The following is an 18681-nucleotide window of genomic DNA, read 5'->3' as shown; positions in this document are numbered from 1 at the left end:
TCGAGGTGCGAGAGCAGATTCCAAGCACTGTTGGTGAAAGATTACACAAACACTTTCGCTGTTACACAACAGTCCTTTGGCTGCTCTCCTGAACTGCCAGCTGGGAAGTCACAACATCAATCGTTGACAGCCTAGGCGAGTCAGGTGTCCCTTTCTCTCTCCTAATAGAAGAAGAAAACCAAGCTGTGCATTTTCTGATTAGATAGCTGTCCTTTTGTTCATGCAACCTGGGTAGCTCAGATGTACAGTGTTTACAAGGAACAAACTTTTCTTGCTCTTTCTGTGCATGTTTAAGTACTAAGTAGGCATTCTAAACTCTTGTGTCAAGATGAGGGAGTGGTAAATATCCCAGATTATTATATTCAGAATAAAAGAGTGTGATCATTCTTACTCTTGGCAAAGAGAAAGAACATTCACAGACCCTGTAGTAGTAGTAGCAGTGATAAGGAGTGGTTGTCTCTTTACATTTAGCAAAAAAATTATGTGGGTTTGCACCTTGCTATATTTAATACTTCTTAATGCTCATACTGTTATGCCTTACGGCTGAATTTTACAGCTCGGTTCTATGTAAGTTTGGCATGACTATGAGCCCAATCTGCATAGGACTGGGATGTATGTTTTTGTTCTCCCGCTCCAAAATTCCTAATCTAAGCATGTATTGCATAACAAGCTGTCAAATGATCTGCTAGTAGCGTTTGGTTGAAGTGATACAGTAGCTCTAGTTTAGTGAAGCAGTAAAGACCCAACTGTACTGACTACAAAATGTAGAGCTGCTATGTACCAAAATCTGTCATTAATTTCTTTGCAGTGAACCAGAGGTTTTGCAAGAAGCTTGGGATCTACAAGGCTTATTTGAATTACTCGACAAAAGACCCTGAGTAGCCTTTAACAGTGTGTGCCACTTTAACAAACTCAGCAGCTAGGCAGTTTACCTGAATATCCACCAACAAACTTCAGAGAATTTGAAAACTTCCCAGTGCCCTGTGCAGTGTCAAAGCTAGAGGACGTGTCCTAAAATTGGGTAGCATCTCATCAAAGTGGGCTAGATGGAAGGTATGAAGCTTATATAAGTTCTGGCACGGGAGAAGGGGTGGTGAAGGACAGAAAGACATTGAACAAGGTTTGACAAATCTAGGTTTCTGCATATGATTTACTGCATGGTGTTCTAGTACTGCCAACTCCTGTCGCAGCTGCTCTGGACAAGACCAGGGATGTAAATCAGAGAGATAGGAAGAAGTGCCCGGGCTGGTGACAGAAGCAGAATTAGAAGTGCTTTGTGGGCACTGGGTATAGTGAGTCAATCCACCACAGAGCTACAGGGGGAGGCAAGTGGGATTGTTTCTGAATAGATAGCAGAGCAACCTAGAGAGATGGAAGAAACGGAGAAATGTGAGAGATTGTGGGGAGAAAAAGTCATGTGGAGGGTGAGAAATAAAGTGGGGTGTCACAGGAGGGATAGAGTGGAGTGCTAGGCACACAGGGACACTTGTGTCAGATCCAGTAAAATAGATCCTTTTGAAACTGCACAATTATTTCAGTGTTCCCCACCTCACAAAGTACCATGAAATTGCAAATTACATCTGCATCCATTGACAGAACAATCTGCATCCAGCACTTCCTTCCAGCATTGCAACAATGCAAAAACACCTAACCGAGGCATGGATCCTTATATATATATTACAATGGAGCTGGTCCCAAGTTTGAATGTGTACTAAGCACTCTAGTAATTTCTCTACTACAGGGGTAGGCTGCGGTGCTTCTGGGTCTATTTTTCTGTTTAAGGTTCCCACAATGCCCTCTGATGTACTCTCACTCTGAGACATCATAGGAAATTTAAATGGAAGAATGCCACAGCAGCCCAACCCTGAGCCAAGCACCAGGGGGGAAGGGCTAAATGTAGGGCCTGGGTGGAGACAATTGGAAATTGCAGAGTATGGAGAAAATGAGAGATAAAGTGCGAGATTGGTTACATTACGCTCAGATTAAGGAAGTTTTTAAACTTGACAAAAAGTTAGGGTTCCAGGTGGAGAAATCGAAGTTGGAAACGGAATTGTTAGAGCCTAAGACTAAGGTACTTTCAAGAATGTACAACTTGCTGTTAAAATGGAACACACAAGATGAAACGGTAAAATCGGCTATGATAAAGTGGGCACAGGACATTGGGCACAATATCATGTTTGAGGACTGGGAAAGGTTGTGGACTACTGGGTTGAATTTCACTGCATGTAATGCTTTGAAAGAAAATGTAATGAAAATGATATACAGATGGTACATGACCCCAGTCAAACTTGCAAAAATATACCACTTGTCTGATAATAAGTGTTGGAAATGTAAAGAAAATGAAGGAACATTCTTTCACCTCTGGTGGACCTGCCCTAAAGTGAAGGCTTTCTGGGAAATGATATATAATGAACTGAAAAAGGTATTTAAGTATACCTTCTCTAAGAAACCAGAGGCCTTCCTTTTGGGTATTGTCGGCCAAGGGGTGGTAAAGAAGGACCGAACATTTTTCATGTACGCAACAACAGCAGCAAGGATACTTCTCGCGAAGCATTGGAAAACTCAAGATTTACCCACACTGGAAGAATGGCAGATGCAACTGATGGACTATATGCAACTGGCTGAGATGACCGGCAGAATCCGAGACCTGGGAGAGGAGACGGTAGAAGAGGATTGGAAAAAAATTAAGATTTATTTGCAAAAATATTGTAAGTTGTATGAATGTTAAGCAGGATGCTTGATTATAAACAATTTGGCACCATTAAAATAGATGAAGCGAAGTAGGAAGATAAGTCAAAATGTAAGAAAAAACAATTTTTTTTCTTGGATAACTATTTGGCTAAACTTAATTTGTTATGGAGTATAACCAAGGTTCCTAAAATTTGAGATATAACATTGAAAACTAGACAGTAAGGATGGAAGTAAGGTGATAATTTGCTGGATTAATTTTTTTAAAGTGGAAGGTAGGGGCGGGAGACGCGAGGAGGTCCTAAGAAGATAAGAAAATATGTCATGTTATGTTATAACTTTGTTTGTTTGTTACACTGTAACCTAAAAATTTCAATAAATATTTTAAAAAATAAATAAATGTAGGGCCTGAGGTAAACTTTAGCAGAAGTCCTTGCTAGGGATCTGGGGGCATGGGAGCAGCCCAAGGATGCCCTTCTCCCCAGCCCTCCTGCTTCATCTTTATTTACCCCTGATTGATGACCATTTCTTGAAAGGACAGCCAGTTTTCTGTAAATAAGGAAAGGGTTGGGTCCTTGTAAACTGGCTGAGAATAAACACATCACGATGTGGCAGAGGTGAGGCAACAACTTCATTAAAAAATTCTGAGGGTGGCAGGGGAAGAGAACTGGGAGCTTAAGCAGCCTTGGTCCCTATGCCCCTATGTATGTGTTCCTTTTGAACATGCAGAGAGGCACTCTTTCCTTTATTATGGAATCCTGTGTTGAAGGACTAAGCCCTGACATCCACGGCACATTCTGGGCATAAGCTGTGCCTCAAATTGAGACTGAGACTGTAATGGTTCTTTGTACAACATCCTGCAAATTCTAGAGAGGTATTGTTAGGAGACTCTCTTGGGCCTCTGACGCACTGGGATACTTGAGCTCAGGCTCCTACCGAGCCAAGAACAATCCTGTGTTGGAAAATTAGTGATAATGTGTGGAGGTTTTGGTGAGAGGGAATGGACATCTTCACATCTAGCGTGTCCTCTGTAAAGCTATGCATCAGCTGCTGAATTGGCTGACACAGTCTAATTGCTGCTAATACCACAGGACACTCGAGTATTCAGAAAAGCCTTTGACACACTTTGTATGCTGATAATTGTTAATGGGCATGATAAGCCAATCATGTGCTCGCACTTTGTGATGCCATCCATTTAGACATGTGACTGCATTGTGATGTCACCATGGAGAGGCATTACTGGGAGGATGACATTAGCGCCATAGTGTCATAGTGGCAAGCCAGCCATCAACTGTCTTCAGCAGCATTAGCTGTTTTGCCCAGTGTCTATAGAAGCGGTCTTTGGATGACTCACTCTGCTTGCAGTTGAGCAATAAGAGTGTAACAGAACACATCTCCTGTTCTTCACTCACCTGCCTTTTCCTCACTACCTGACCTCCCTCTGCTGTGGCACATTGCTATATCGAAACTGAAGGGCCTCCACTGACATTTGTTGTCCAAGGTAAGACCAACTAGCAAAACACTAGTTTCAGTTTGTTGGGGTTTTGAATCCAGGGTTTCCTCAGCCCCGCCCCCCCCCCCCGGCCGCCACCACCACCACTACTGTTCCTTCTTAGTACTGTATTGATGTTTGACCAACAGTTGATGGTCAAAAGGCATACAATGGGCAGCGTCAGTTCCACACAATAGTTTTGTCTGATTGCAGCAACACATTGCCATGTCATGTAAAGTACCAGGCTCAGAGTCCAGGAGAAGATGAAGTTTAGCAGAGGAGCCTCCATATTCTAAGCAACTTCAGCAATTAATCAAAATATTTTGTTTCCTTTTCTATCTTTCCCATCACCCTCTTCTCTGAGCTGTATTTGGTTTTTGACCAGTCAGTTAAGACAACTGACCTGTCAGATGTTGGTGACATGCAATCAATAATCAAATATTGAAAGTTTCAGGTAGAACAGTAACAGAAGCTGAGAATTGTAAATAAATTCCAGAATTCAGCTCTTCCTACAACCTTTACAAAACATCATACCAAATCATGTGTCCTCTCGTTTCTACAACAAATACAGCGAATGATGAAGTGCTTCCTAGGCACCTGTGTAGGATTGCCAACTTTATAAACTTAATCTGGTACCTCTGTATAAAAATTTACAGTTTATTGTCACTGAAAGCTTAGACCATTACTTCTACGAATCAGAATCTGTTTATTGAAGAAGTAGTTCCTTCTAGGAACAGGTGCTTGCAGTCCTGCAATTAAGATAATCACTCTTCCGATCTTCACACCTGAGCTATCAGTTTCCAAGAGCCTCTTAAAGGCGCAGAGGATTAGAACTCCCCACGATCTATCTAAAGGTCAGGAAGATTAACACACCAAAGCACATTCAGTACTCTCCAACAAAATTGTGATCTTTTGACTCCAAAACACAGACACCCCTTTACAATGGTGCTAATGGAGTGGTCCCATGTATCTCATAGTGCAGGTCTCTCTCCCAGGCAAGCCATGATTTTCAGCTATTCAGTGCTGATAACCTCAAGAGTTGTCCAAATTTCTAGTCATGATGGGGAGAGCTCCTGCGTCAGCAGCGTTGCTAAGTTGGTGGTCTTTGTGAATCTGGGTGTTGGCAATTATGGTTTGCTATACCATGAAGGTGATGTGCAAAGAAACCGACTTGCCAGTTCTCTGAAATTTTAAGGTTGATATCACTCCTTAGGAATTCGCTTTCTTACAATTCACTTGCCATTATACAAAACAGCTGTATCTTGATGAAACTTTAGAAAATTTGTCAAGCTGTCATGGATGGTCTTTACTATATCAAATAAGCATTTTGCAAGAGAGCTCCTCTGCATGTTAATGTGCTTTTTAAAAGACACTGGTATTTTTTACAAGTGGTCTGGTATTTCCTCTGCACTGTTTTGCATTTTAAATCATTGCTTCCACTGGAAGTATTTCAGAATTATTCAACATATTATAAAGTTGTTCACCAAATAAATTGCCACACATGGGATATAGCAGCCTCAATTCCACAATAAACTTCTACCTGTAAGTAATCAAGTGTTCTCTCGTTAGATAATAATACTTCCCCAGGTGTCCAATCTGATTTAACCTGTTTCATCCCAGTCTCCAGAAAGATTTAAGTATAGCTTTATGTTCTGAATTATTTGTTTTATGCTGCTGCATAATAACTTACATAACTCTGGCTGTTTTTATTGATTTTCACATTTTATTTATTATTTTATTTTCTTTCTCATCAGGTGCATTGAGGGCCCCTTGTGCATCCAAGAAGTGGTGTATTGTCATAGTCTCATTGCTGAGCAAAACTTAATGGAGTTGGAGGCCGGCCAATCAGAATTGCCTCTGACACGTACTTGCCTGGGGGCAGAGTCAGCATCCAAAGGAAGGTGCAGTCCTAGGGTCAGGCAAACAACAATCCATGTGGTCAGATGGTCCAGGGGTTAGGAAATCCGATGATCAGGGAGTCAAGGATCAAGACAAGCAGGAAGCAGCAAGGTAGGACCAGGAACTACAAGCATTGTTAACAGCTTCTGACTGCTGCTGGAAGCTCTGCTTAAGAAGGCTGAAGCCTGCTGGTTCTCATCAGCACCTTCTCCCCTGTGCCCTTGAAGGTTGATCAGCTGCAGGTGGAGTCCCTCTGCCTTCTCCCCCTTCAGGCTGCTTGTTCAGCAGGCGAAGCTGACTCCTCACCCATAACACATATCAGTATGATATAAATAGAAATATGCAAATATGGTTGTTTAGATTTTGGTAACAGGTTGATATTCAGTTGTAAGAAAAAACGGAAATTTTCTTCTCTACACAGCACTTAACAGTTCAGGAGACTATTAGCTATTTGCTCTGTCTTTCTCTTAAAAATAACAACCTTAAACAAACAAAATAGAAAATTGTGGTGATGCAAGTGTTCCAATCCAGCTTAGGTTGGGACACTTGTAAGTCCTGCCCCACTAAGAGCTTTTCCACACTTACATCTCCTTCACTCTTTCTAGCCACAGTCCACATTTAAAATCTCCATGTCTGAGTGCCCTCTCCCTTTTTTGCACTGGAACTCCCCCCCCCCAATGAAAACCTGCTTTTTAAAGCTCAGTTGGATCAAATAGCAATCTGCGGAAAGCCCAAATTGACATTTGCTCCAGTTGAGAACTAAAGAGCAGCTTTCAGCAGGAAAAGCTTGGGGAGGGGAGGGAGGGACAGACACTTGGACTTGAGCTTTTAAGCGTGGACCTTTGCCTGGAAAGAGTGGGGCAAAAAATAAGTGTAGATAACTCCTAAATGAAGACCTATGATCCCACTCATCTGACACTTTCTCTAAAGCCGTACATTTTAAACTGAAGCTGAATTTGGTGTGAGCCAAGGGTGGGGATACCTCCATCACCCTGGTGGCTGAACAAAAATTATCTGGGTACGTTTAAAACTAGCCAGCGGCTTTACTCAGCTTTACTTAGTTTACTATGTTTTGAACATAACTCTCCCTGCCCTGCCAGTTCCAGTAATTCACTCATGGGGCTGACAGTTTTATGACTCCCTCATGTCACTCTTCTCTCCAGTGTCTGCCAGCCCCAGTTTGCAAATAATATATTTTAGAGCAGCTGATGGAGACACAGTGACACTGGCAATGGACGGCCCATGGGTATGGGGCAGAGAGAAAGTCATCACTTCCCCCACCCTGAGATATTTATTTGCACATCACTCAATTCATTTAAATATATGCTGATACAAAATCAGCTGTTGACTGCTGTTGCAGCCACATGTAGAGTGCATGTGTACAAGGGTGTGAATGGGTACCACCTATATTCATGTGGATTAATCAAAATATTGGCCTGTTTTTACAAGTGTTTGATTAATTGCAAAAGAAGCCTGTTAAATTCAGCAAATGAATATATATACTTTACATTAACATATACCTTTTTAAAAAAACAGTTCTTGTGGGATGTTAGCATCCAAAATGTACCGTATTTTTCTGTGTGTAACACTCCCCCATATATAAGACTACTGCCAAAAGCCCACCTGCACACACAAAGCAACAACAGCCAATTGCGCACACGCCTCGCTGCTGCCGCAAATAACCCGCCCTATTGCCGCAGCAGCAGCCAATCGTCAGCAGACCTTGCCACAGCAACCAATCACACACCCAATCACTGCTGCCAATCTCCTGCTGGCTGCTGGCACCAATCACCCATCCCCCCCACTGCTATCCATGCATAAGACACCCACAATTTTTGCCTATTATTTCAAAGGAAAAAATATCGTCTTATACACAGGAAAAATACACTTATTTGTAAAGTAAGGTTACAACCAAAGAATGGCAACTTAAGTTGACAGAATATGCAGAGCTTGCAGACTTAACATATAGAATATGAGAACAAGAAGAACATATGTTTAGAGAAGATTGGAAAACGTTTATTGAATATATGGGAAACAATTGTGTACAGCTGAAAACGTTGGCAGCATTAAGATAAATTCAACAGTGTAAATAAGCTTTGATGAATGCAGTAATGGAATACTGAATGGTATAGGTTTTTTTGTAAAATGTGCAGGGATTTATGGTATGTAAAATGAACCACGGAAAGAGAAGGGAAGTCACTGATATCTTAAGGATGTAAAAATAAGTATTTTAAATTGTAAAACAGAAAATTTAACAAAAATTATATACAAAAAACCAAACTGTATTTGTAAAGGGCGATTGTTTGAAAGGGCTGTGCAATATTCCTCAATGCCTTGTGACGCCAAATGTGAGCTCTCTCTCCTTTAGAGAATCAACAAAGAGGAAGCATAGGGTGGGGTGGGAGTATTTTTCTCCCACCCACCCGCTGTGTCTGTTGTCAGCTGTGGGTTATATTTAGCAGGTGCGTGAGAGGACGCCGGGGCCAAGCCAAATTGGCCGCTTGTTAATCGTTTCCGGTTACAGCTGCTTTTGGATGTTCATGTTTCGAAGCCTATGGAGCCTCATGCGACACACAGCTCAAGACGCCAGGAAGCCTTCGGGGTGCAGAGCAAGAGCACATCCCCCATAAGCCCGCTCTCAGAAGAGTAGTTGTGTTGGCAAGGGCTTGTCCTGCCTGGCAATTGGCATTGGTGAGCATGGGTATCATTAAGACTGCCTTAGGAAATGTGTGTCCTGAAGCAATGCAGAAGCCAGTTGCCCAGGCTGGGGGGCACACCTATTAATGGCGTGTATTGATTCAAATGTACCCATCATATCTTTGGCTGTCAGTTTCTAACTGAAAGCAATCTCATTCTGCACTCCCCAGTTCCCAAGCAGTGGGAAGTCAGAGTCAACTATTACAGCAGCTTTTTCCCAGCCTGGTGCCCATCAGGTGTTTTGGACTACAACCCCCATCAGCCCTAGCTGGCTGAGACTCATGGAACTTGTAGTCCAAAGCAGCTGGAGGTCACCATTGCAGGCTGCATTACAGGATGTGTTTCTTTGCAAAATGAGAGCACCGACTATATACAATGTTTTCATAATATAATCTCTTTATTTACAAATGTACAAGTTGAATGGGTATTACAGCAGCATATAAACAAGCACATAGGCAGGCAATACTACTACTACTACTACTACTAATCCTCTTAATTATATGCCACCCATCTGACTGGGTTGCCCCAGCCGCTCTGGGCGGTTTTCCAGCAAAACATTGCTAGACCCACAGCAACATCAATTCTAGACCTCCAAATCGTCTCCTTGGTGACTCTGCCAGTCAAAGATCAAATTTCTCCTTACATCTCTACTGCATCACTCTCTCTCTTCATTGGATATGACTTGTCAAGAGACAGTCCATCCATGGTGGCTGGAAAGAGCACAAAGGGCAGCGTTAACTGCTCAGTAATGTCCACTGTCACATCAGCAGACTTTGTGGTCACCATGATTGACAACCATACAGAAGTCTCGTAAATCTGACCATTGTTGCTGGCCCCTCATTCCCAATCTAGTCACACATAATTTTAGCCCACCCCCATTTCGTCTAATTCAGGGTGAGTGACAGACACCAAGGTTTCGTTGCCTTTTAGATGTAAGTCTATTTGGTTCCTTTCCATTCAATGAAGTGGCCAGTTATTGACCCAGGAGGGACTGAAATCAAGTCTTTTGAATCTTTGATCCAGAATCGGGACTGGAGAGCGACCCTCCTAAGAAAAAAATCACATATGTGGGAGAGGAATGATTCCCTAAAGTTTTTCCTGCCCCGCCCTGCTGGCAGCTTGCTCTGTTTTCTGAGGATAACAGTCTTTTCCTCTCTCTTTCCCTAGCTTGACTGTACTTTCTCTTTGCCCTCAGGAACAATGAGGTGTTTTGGTTTGGTGATGTGCATGGTGTCTTTGGTCCCTCAATGGCTAAGGCTAGGTTTGGGATTGGTGCCACCCCTCCCTGCTTCACACACATGGCCTAGATTATTAGCAGCGCCGGCTGGTGCCAAGAAGATCTCTGCTAGGCCGAACACAGCTCTGGGCCTCTGGGAGCAACCAAGGCACTTTGATATAATTCATCACCTCCTTGGCTGGGCTACGCTGAGCCGCGTCGGGCATCAACAGTCCCCGCAGCATTTCCAATGCCTGGGGAGTAAAACGCCCCCAATGGGGTGGGCGCGGGGAAAAGCGGGGGCTGCGATGCCAGCAGACAAAGCTGCGGTAGTACCGGTCAGCGGGTACAGCTGTGAGCCAGGGGAAGTAGCCGGTAAGCACGCAGAAGAGCAGCACTCCCAGGGACCATGTGTCAAGGCTGGGCTGGGCCTCCAAACGAGCTTTGGGGCCCAGCGTGCTCAACTCGGGGGCCGTGTATGGCAGGCTCTCTGACAAAGCCTCAATGGCCCGGCCTCGGGGGCAGCTCAGCCCAAAGTCGGTCAGCTTGATGCGGCGGCACTCCGGGTCACACAGCAGCACGTTCTCTGGCTTGACGTCACGGTGCACCAGCCCCTTCGTTTCCATGTACTCAAGGGCACTGGCAAGCTGCAGGGCACAGCGCTTGACCCGCTGCTCAGGCACACCAACCTGGAGGAAGAAAGGGAGAGTTGAAAGTCACGTGTGCAGCCACACAAATTCCCTGAAGGTAGAAACATCTCCAGGCTCCATTCTTCAGTTCTCTGGTAGGGCTAGGCACTAACCGGTTTTCAACATCATGATATATCACCAGCTAAATATTGTGATATACTGTACCAATATATCACAATGTCTGAAATAAGGATGAAACTATGTAGAGATAAAGAGTAGGGCTGAGGGATACCTGGTTTTCAACATTGTGATATATTACAGTGTCTGAAATGTATGTAGAGGCATTGGCTGGCATCATGGGTTTTCCCGTATCGTGATTTTTGCATAGCACACAAACACACATCATGATTCACAATATATTTTCAGATCAAAAATTATGAAACTAATATCATGATATGGACTTCAAACCGGTTTTGGATTATATATTGCCCAACCCCATTCTCTGGTGTGCTCAAGCAGGGAGAGATTATATTGTGGGAAGTTTTAGGGCAGCTATATGCTTGGGTCCTCTTTCGAGGTTCATGATTGAACCCCTTTGCATTAACAACTTCCATTCAGCTCAGTTGCCTGAGTCAAGATGAGTGGATGCACTCTATCTAGTCTTTTTAAGCACTTGCTCTTAGGCAGCTTTCCAGAAAGCAACTTGAAAAGGAGCAGATGAGGAAGAAAATAGTGCATATGCACTTGTAAGGCTGGCTGTATCCTGTGTTTCTGTGATCATGTGTTGTAAGTATTGCGTTTGGTATCACATAAAAAAGACAGCATGCAGGGAAGCTTTTAAAATACATTTCTAATTTTTCAGGCATGGAGAGTAGTTAGAAAGCTCAACTGTACCTTTGACTAAAAAGCCCACTTGATTAAAGAAGCAGAAGACTTTTTAAAAATGCAAAAATTACAAGTGTTTATACAAACTACATATGGTGAGTACCATATTCGAAGAAGCATTGTCCCGTCTCATGCAGGAGGAATGCCTCTTATTAAAAGATGTTTTCTGCTGAAAACTAAAGACAGCATGCTTCTCGCTTTAGAAATATTGTTTTGACCTATATGCAGATTTAACCAACAGAGTAATCAGCTGCAACTCATAGGCAATCTTATTACTACAGGTGGTCCTGGCAGTGAAAACCAGCCTGGTACTATTCCATGATTTGAAATGACGTGGGAGTAGGGGGGGAAAGGGGCATACAAGCAAAGAAACTCCATTCTGTCACATCTTTCTCCTCCACCATAACTTTTCGAAAAGCATGGAATGGGGTGGGAAGCTGCAAACTACAGAAGGCATAAGTGGTCTGTGTCCATGCCTGGTGGGTTTGTTACCTGTGGCACCATGAGCGAGAAGAGGTCACTGGCCAGAGCCAACTCCTGTGCAAAGACGTAGTGTTTGGGGGTCTGGAAAGCAATCCCAAGGGCAGTGGCAATGCAGGGATGAGCCCCCAAAGTCAGCGCAATGCAGTATTCATTCACGAAATCTAGCAATTCTGTAGCCTTCTTGTGTACAAATTTCAGTGCCATGGGTGTTCCTGCAAGAGAGAAGATAACGGTTTCCTCCAGATGACCAATCATCCTGATTTGCTGACACAAAGCTTACACGGAGGTTAGACTATGTCTGATCTTTACGTATTAAGCATTTGTGCTGATTTGTTTGCAGGGCGGTTATAGGACAATGAGCAATTATTCTGCATTCATCTTGATTTGCTTATGGAGTCCTTATCAGCCTTCCAATTAATTGTTCTTTTATTCCACACTTTCCAATGTTCTTCCCTGCCACTTTCATAGTGGGGGAAAGTCTGTTTCTTATTTAAAGTGGATTTATTGTGCTAAGGCAACAGAGTGCTTCAGTCCACCTAAATGTGCCAAACAGTGGCAATTGGGAGTCAGCCAAGAGACCCTTGGCCCCTGAAAGAGAGGAGAAAATATAAATGGCTTGGGTGCCCCCCAGGGACATTCCACATCAAACAAGCTAGTCTCACATTTTGCTCTTGTGGTGCAAAAGCGAACACAATTCTTTTCAGCAAAACAACAACATGCTATCGATTTAAATGATGCTGCTTTAGATCCAGTATAACTTATTTCAACCAGACAATTCAACCATGACTTCTTTTCCCATTGATTTTAGAAAGATCTACAGAGCAATCCTATATATATGTCTACTCAGTACCAGAAATAAATCCCAAAGATGTAAGCAAGTACAGGATTAGAGAGTATAATCCTTAGGGTCCATCCCAATACTTGAAAATCACCCTTGAAACAATAATGGAGAGAATAATTCAAAGATTATAGGAGACTACGCTCACCATTCTGCAGGTATAACAACATCCCCTAGTTTCTCCAAAAATGGAAGTGGCACATACATTCCCTTGTGCTGTGTAGACTAGCAAAAAAAGAGATGTGGGTATTTCTTCTTTTTCAGGAGACAGACAGATCTACATTTCTTCAGAGTAGAATGCAAGCTTCCCAGAGCTGGGAAGGGATGAGTTCTGTTCTCCTCAGAAAGGATCGTGTTAACTCTCTTTAGATGGACTCTCCATTCTCACTCCAGAAATCTATTCAACTGACACTTTCTAACAGCCACTTTACCAACAATCTAGAAGAACCTTCTCGGCCCCTTCAGGTAGAATAACATGGACTGATTTACACACATATCTTACACCTAAGTTCTCTCATAGGTTCAGTGATCTGTTTTGTAGCCGCCTCTGCCTCTCCATCCTCTTGGGTTCTAACCTACCTTGGCGTTGGTGGACTGCCATCAACACATGCCCATAGGAGCCACTGCCAAGCTCTCGGAGGACAGTGTAACTCGTAGCCACCTCCACCTGGGGCAGGTTCTGAGAAGTCAACAACACCATCTCTTCAAGTCGTTTTGCGATGTCTCCAGAGACAAGCTTCATGGCTGTTCAGGAGGAGAGACAGAAGACAGAAGAGCCTTGGGGTGAATGCAAAAAGACCACTGACCAACTGCCAATGTACCCTCCTGCATGTACACTTTTTTGTGGGTGCCAGGTGACTAAAATGCATAGCAGGAATTGGGACAGGGTCACCTTTCTGCATTGAAGGCAAAAGGCCCAATGAGAAAGAAATAATTGGAGAGGCATTTTTCCTTTGCCTTCCGAAATAAACAGAAGATCTAGGAATAGCCATTTCCATGAAACAGACTGTGCAAAACTCTTATGAAACTGGACCATATTGCATAGCACAGGGGAAAAGGCCTGCAACACTATAAAGACTGCACAATTGCCCATTCACCTTGATAGGTTCAGACAGTGCAAGGCAACCGTAATTATGTTATCTCACTACTGCAGATGGTCCCTTCCTTCCTATAGAAAGTGGGGTCATTTGTTACCCAACATGATGTTTTCCCTCCCCACACTTCCTTGCTCCTGCTACGCCTTGGTCATTCCGAAACAGCATATACTGCCATGTGAGAGCAATGATTCCATTTTTTGGCACGGAATCAGAAATGATGACACCAGAGTGTTTACATAACCAGACACCCCAGGTATTGGGCTTTGCATCAGCTGCCTCTGAAGGACGGCCAGATGCTGCCCAACTCTGGTGGAGCAAGTCACAAAATGAGAATCAGTGCAGAGTCCTGTGCCAGATGAGGCCTGATTGCAAAAAGGTTTATGATGCTGGAGTTCTGACTTGGAGAGTGTAAAGAAAGGAGCACCTCTAACAGTGTGCAGAGTGCTTTTGTTCACAGAGCAACCACAACCAATGCTCACATATTTGGGACCTTGGGGAAACATTTAGGGAGCAGAGAGTCTGATTAACAGGCAGCTGTGTTTCAGTCTCAATACCCCTTACATTAGACAAAACTGTGAGGACTGGGATGGCGGGTGTGGGGAATAACTTAAGGATGTTTTAGCTTCACACAACACAAAGGCATTCCTATAATCAGGGCTTTTTTTTCTTCTTCAGATGGAACTCACCAGAATTCAGTTCCAACACCTTTCAAGTGGATGCTGTTGCCATTATAAGAGAACAAGGGAGGCATTCATGGTGAGTTCCGGCACCTCATTTTCTAGAAAAATAGCACTGCCTATAAATAAATACATTTTTCTGCAAGTGGCTCTATATGGCTTCCTCCCTTGGTGCAGGGTATAAAGCAAGAGAAAGATACTTAGGTTGCAATCTCATGCATAGGAGTAAGTCTTGAATTCAGTGGAACATGCTTCTGATTACACAGTTAAAGTCAAATGCACTCCCTAGCCTGTCAGTTTTGCACCTGAATTACAGTTACAGGAATTGCAAAGAGCACGCTAAACCTTTAGGCTTACCTATGTGCCAGGCCTCTAAGACACACACTTACCTGCCACAATGGCGCTGGGGCAGTTGTGCTTCTTCCTTTCAAAGTGTTTTGTTGACTGACTTGCTGTCTGTCTGTCTGTTTGGGACCTGCCACGTGGAGATCCTCATGGAGCCTTTTATAGCAGCCACTTCTCATCTGGTTCAGTCCAGTCGCACAAATAGGGAAGGCAGCCAAGCCACCCCCTCTCATCTCTTCCCTGCCCCAAAAGGTCAGGGCTCTGGAGTCCAGGCAGTTCCATGGGGCAGGATTAGCAGCCACTTAACAAGGTTATTTTTACCTACGCTTGCCCAGCTGCTGCTACGCATATGTCTATGTGTCCCAGATGTTCCTGGAAAGAAGTGCTTCTCTCTTCTCGCTCTTCAAAGACCCGGTGGTGGCTAAGCTTTGATGAGACAAAGTGTATCTGGCCAGAGAAGAAATGCCACTGTGCCCTTAGAGATCCATCTTTTCATAAGTTGCCAGGCAGCTGGTCGCTGCCCCAGCCGCAACCTACAACCCATTCCAGAGCACATCAAACCAAATAATAATTATTGGTGACAAGCACTAAGCCTGAGAGATAATATATAACTTACTAGGGGCTGTGCACCAGCTCACTCTGCTCACTAACTCCCATCATTCCTCCCACACCAAACCCCTAGAGCTTCCCTTGATTTGCACTTGCCCAACCCCATTTCCGAAGCCACTTTTTAATTCTGCAGTCACGCTTTGTACCCATTTCCCCCTTCACCTCCATGTCCATGCCTCCTCCCCTCTTCCTTTTGTGCACCCCCCCCCCCGCACAAAAACCACCCTGCATCTTCCTCCTCCCACCCATTGCAACTACAGTGGTACCTCGGGTTACATAGGCTTCAGGTTACAGACTCCGCTAACCCAGAAATAGTACCTCGGGTTAAGAACTTTGCTTCAGGATGAGAACAGAAATTGTGCTCCGGCGGCGCAGCAGCAGCAGGAGGCCCCATTAGCTAAAGTGGTGCTTCAGGTTAAGAACAGTTTCAGGTTAAGAATGGACCTCCGGAACGAATTAAGTACTTAACCCGAGGTACCACTGTACTAAACACCCTTTTCTCTTCCACCTATTTATGAAGCCATCTTCCTTTCCTATTCTGCAGACCCCTTCATGCCCCTGCTTTCATCTTCAAACCCAATCACATGCATCCTGCTCCCTCCTTTTTTGCAACCTGATTTGCACCCTCATTCATTATTTTTTCTTTCAACCCTCCTTACTTTCCTCAACTCTCCCTTACACATAGAGAGCTCTCATTTCCACACCTTCCACAGTTGTGCAGTCCCATTTGTGCACATGCACACAGGCTCACACACACACAATTACCTTCACCCCCTTTCCCTAGCTCTTCCTCCTTTTTTCAAGTCTCCCTTGCGCACAGACCACCCTCAATTCCCATGCCTCCTCCACTCTCATATTCTGCAACTCCCTTTGGGCATCCCACCCCATGCTGATATAAGTCGCTGCATCTTTAAGATGATTAGAATAGAATGAATAGAATCTTAGTTAAAAGCAATCCTGTCAGTTAGCTTATTCAGTTAGAAAATTTTAAGTCCAGTTGATGGATGTTGGACTTATATGGGTGTTTGCTTGTTGACAAAGTATCTGTTCTAAATTACTACACTGAAGCTGGAACTTCATGCTGAAGACAACAGATGATAACAGGAGTGAAATATATGATTATGGGATAGTACTATGGAATATTTGAGAGCTGTGGAATAGAAGCGGTAGAAATTTAAAACAGCCTTCCAATCTTTCAAGGTCTCTTTCATCTTGTTGCAAGCCCTCAAAGGCTATTAAAAACTCCTATGTCTGAGGCCAATAAAACTTAGGAGCCAGGAGGAGATAAAGAGTCCATTGATTTATTACTTTCCAAGCAATCGGTTATTCCGCAAAAGCTGCAACCGCGACTCTGCAGCCTGGGGGTGATATTTATAAGTTTTTACAGAAAACATTTCAATTTTCTCCAATCATATGCATAGAAACATTTTCCCATTACCTCATCCTAGTTGTTGGATACTTTTCATGTTAGTGCGCTTGCACAAGCTTAGCATAAGCACCGGCTGTTTTGCTCTTATGTATATGGCCTCCATATAGAAACATTTTGTTACATTTTTATAGCAAAATCGATTGTGCTTTGTTGAACCTATACGTATGTTCTGTGATAAAAAATGTTAGCTTCTTCTCTTCCCATGGGAAAGGGTGCTTGCATAACAAAAGCTTTTTTGGAAGTTTCTAAGCTTTTTCTTGGCATTTTCTTAAAGCTACAGGCTTCTATGAGTTCCTTTTTCCAGTCTTACTAATTTTGGGGCCCCTCCCACAATCTCACTGTACTTAAATAATGCAAAAGTTTGAGAAAAGCAGGGATGGAGAGACACTGAGGCTTACAAACTAAAACCAAAAAACTAACACAACAGAGTCTTTCACAACTCCCTTCTTGCTCAAACCTTGTTTTAAACTGCCACCTCTTTCCCTCAGTATCACCCTTGCTTGCTCTACCCAAGCCTCTGCCATTCAGTATTGCCATTTCCTCCTCCATTTCTTCCTGCTTTATTCAAACTCCTGTTGTTTAAAGGTGCTCGGTGTTTCTCCACTCCCACTTTAGTCAAACCTCTGCCATTGCTTCAAACCACCATTTCCCCCCTCTCAATTTCCATCCTTTCCTGCTCCCATGCCATGGCCACTAGTGTTGTACAACCTGCCTTCATTTTTGCTCCTCTATCCCTCCCTGGCTTTGTGCAAATCCAGGGGTGTGGAGTGATACTACAAATCATCCAGTGGGGGCTTCAGAAATACATTCTTACATTTTTATAATATTGAGGCACAAGGAGGAAGACAAAATGGCTTGCTATCACCGATTGTTTGTGAATCAGAAACATCTAAGGATCATCAAAAGAATCCTGATCTGCCCATTTCTGTTTCATATTATTGACACAAGAGTCCCACTTTCCAAGCACAATGCATTCCCAGGAAATTGCTCATTAGGCAAGTGTTTGCTTAATGAGCTGACAATTTCAATTCTTTCCTATAGGAACATTTCTATTTTGTGATTTGTCCAATATCCCTCCTCACTCCCTCCATGGTTTCTTTCTGAAACAGCTGCAGCCAACCATCAAATGAGAGACAAAGGGAAAGCTGATTTGTCCCATCTCTCCCCACTTCCTCCCTGCCTGGTTTAAGCCTGAAAATGGCTGCCACTGACCAGCAGAGCACAAACAAGCAAGTGATTCAGCTGTTCGGATATCTGAATTGGTGGTGTGTATGGTAAGGTTTGGGTACTAATGCCTTGTGTTCGGATAAGTGAATTTTCGCATGGCAAGCATTCAGAAAGCGAGACCTGCATGTAATTTGATTCGGTGTTGGTCATTCTGTATTTTATGATTTTATATACTTCCTTGATATTTTTTCTGATATTATATACTGTCAGAGCTGCCCAAGGTCCCAGCTCACAGAGGACCAACGCCAGTTCTTGTTATATACAAAAGTCTTTATTAAGGTTCAGTTTCGATTCCAAAGCCGTGGCGCGCAGCTCTACGTCTCAACCCTAGACTGCTGAAGCTCCGTCTGAATCTCCTCCCCCCAGACACCAGTTCAAGACCCTAGCCTTGCTCCACCTCCTCCTTTGCTCCTTTCTCCTCTGGGTCCTTCTGCCCGCTGGGGTGTTGCCCTCTCTGGACTCTTCTGATG

At 43.6% G+C, this 18681-nt stretch overlaps 2 protein-coding genes across 2 annotated transcripts in view; one reads left to right on the top strand and one right to left on the bottom strand.

The window, feature by feature from the left end:
* The window catches only part of LOC309355448 (uncharacterized protein), a 60151-nt gene that overhangs the window by 13209 nt on the left and 28261 nt on the right, over positions 1–18681 (top strand). The window contains exons 2-4 of the mRNA XM_081886326.1: positions 5935–6190; positions 13092–13292; positions 14600–14680. The gene's annotated coding sequence lies outside the window, so the exon portion shown is untranslated. The remainder of the gene's footprint in view (positions 1–5934; positions 6191–13091; positions 13293–14599; positions 14681–18681) is intronic.
* LOC309355507 (serine/threonine-protein kinase SBK1-like) lies at positions 9155–15203 on the bottom strand. The gene is made up of 4 exons (XM_081886444.1): positions 14991–15203; positions 13407–13571; positions 11999–12201; positions 9155–10681 (listed from the first exon to the last, which is right to left on the bottom strand). Exons 2-4 carry the CDS (start codon positions 13567–13569, stop codon positions 10088–10090), a joined length of 960 nt encoding a protein of 319 aa, XP_081742570.1. The 5' UTR covers positions 13570–13571; positions 14991–15203; the 3' UTR covers positions 9155–10087.

The sequence above is a fragment of the Podarcis melisellensis genome (genome assembly GCF_964234715.1).
Source record: "Podarcis melisellensis genome assembly, chromosome: 13".
Lineage (NCBI taxonomy): Eukaryota > Metazoa > Chordata > Lepidosauria > Squamata > Lacertidae > Podarcis > Podarcis melisellensis.
The sequence above is the reverse complement of the archived record's forward strand: the minus strand, read 5'-3'. Positions and strand labels throughout refer to the sequence as shown.

Bases quoted from the DNA above. Each gene is read 5' to 3' on its own strand.
- LOC309355507 (XM_081886444.1), bottom strand. From the start codon at position 13,569: ATGAAGCTTGTCTCTGGAGACATCGCAAAACGACTTGAAGAGATGGTG. The intron at 12,202-13,406 runs GTAGGTTAGAAC...TCTCTCTTGCAG, and splicing joins GGCAGTCCACCAACGCCAAG to GAACACCCATGGCACTGAAA. The intron at 10,682-11,998 runs GTAACAAACCCA...TTCTTCCTCCAG, and splicing joins TCTCGCTCATGGTGCCACAG to GTTGGTGTGCCTGAGCAGCG.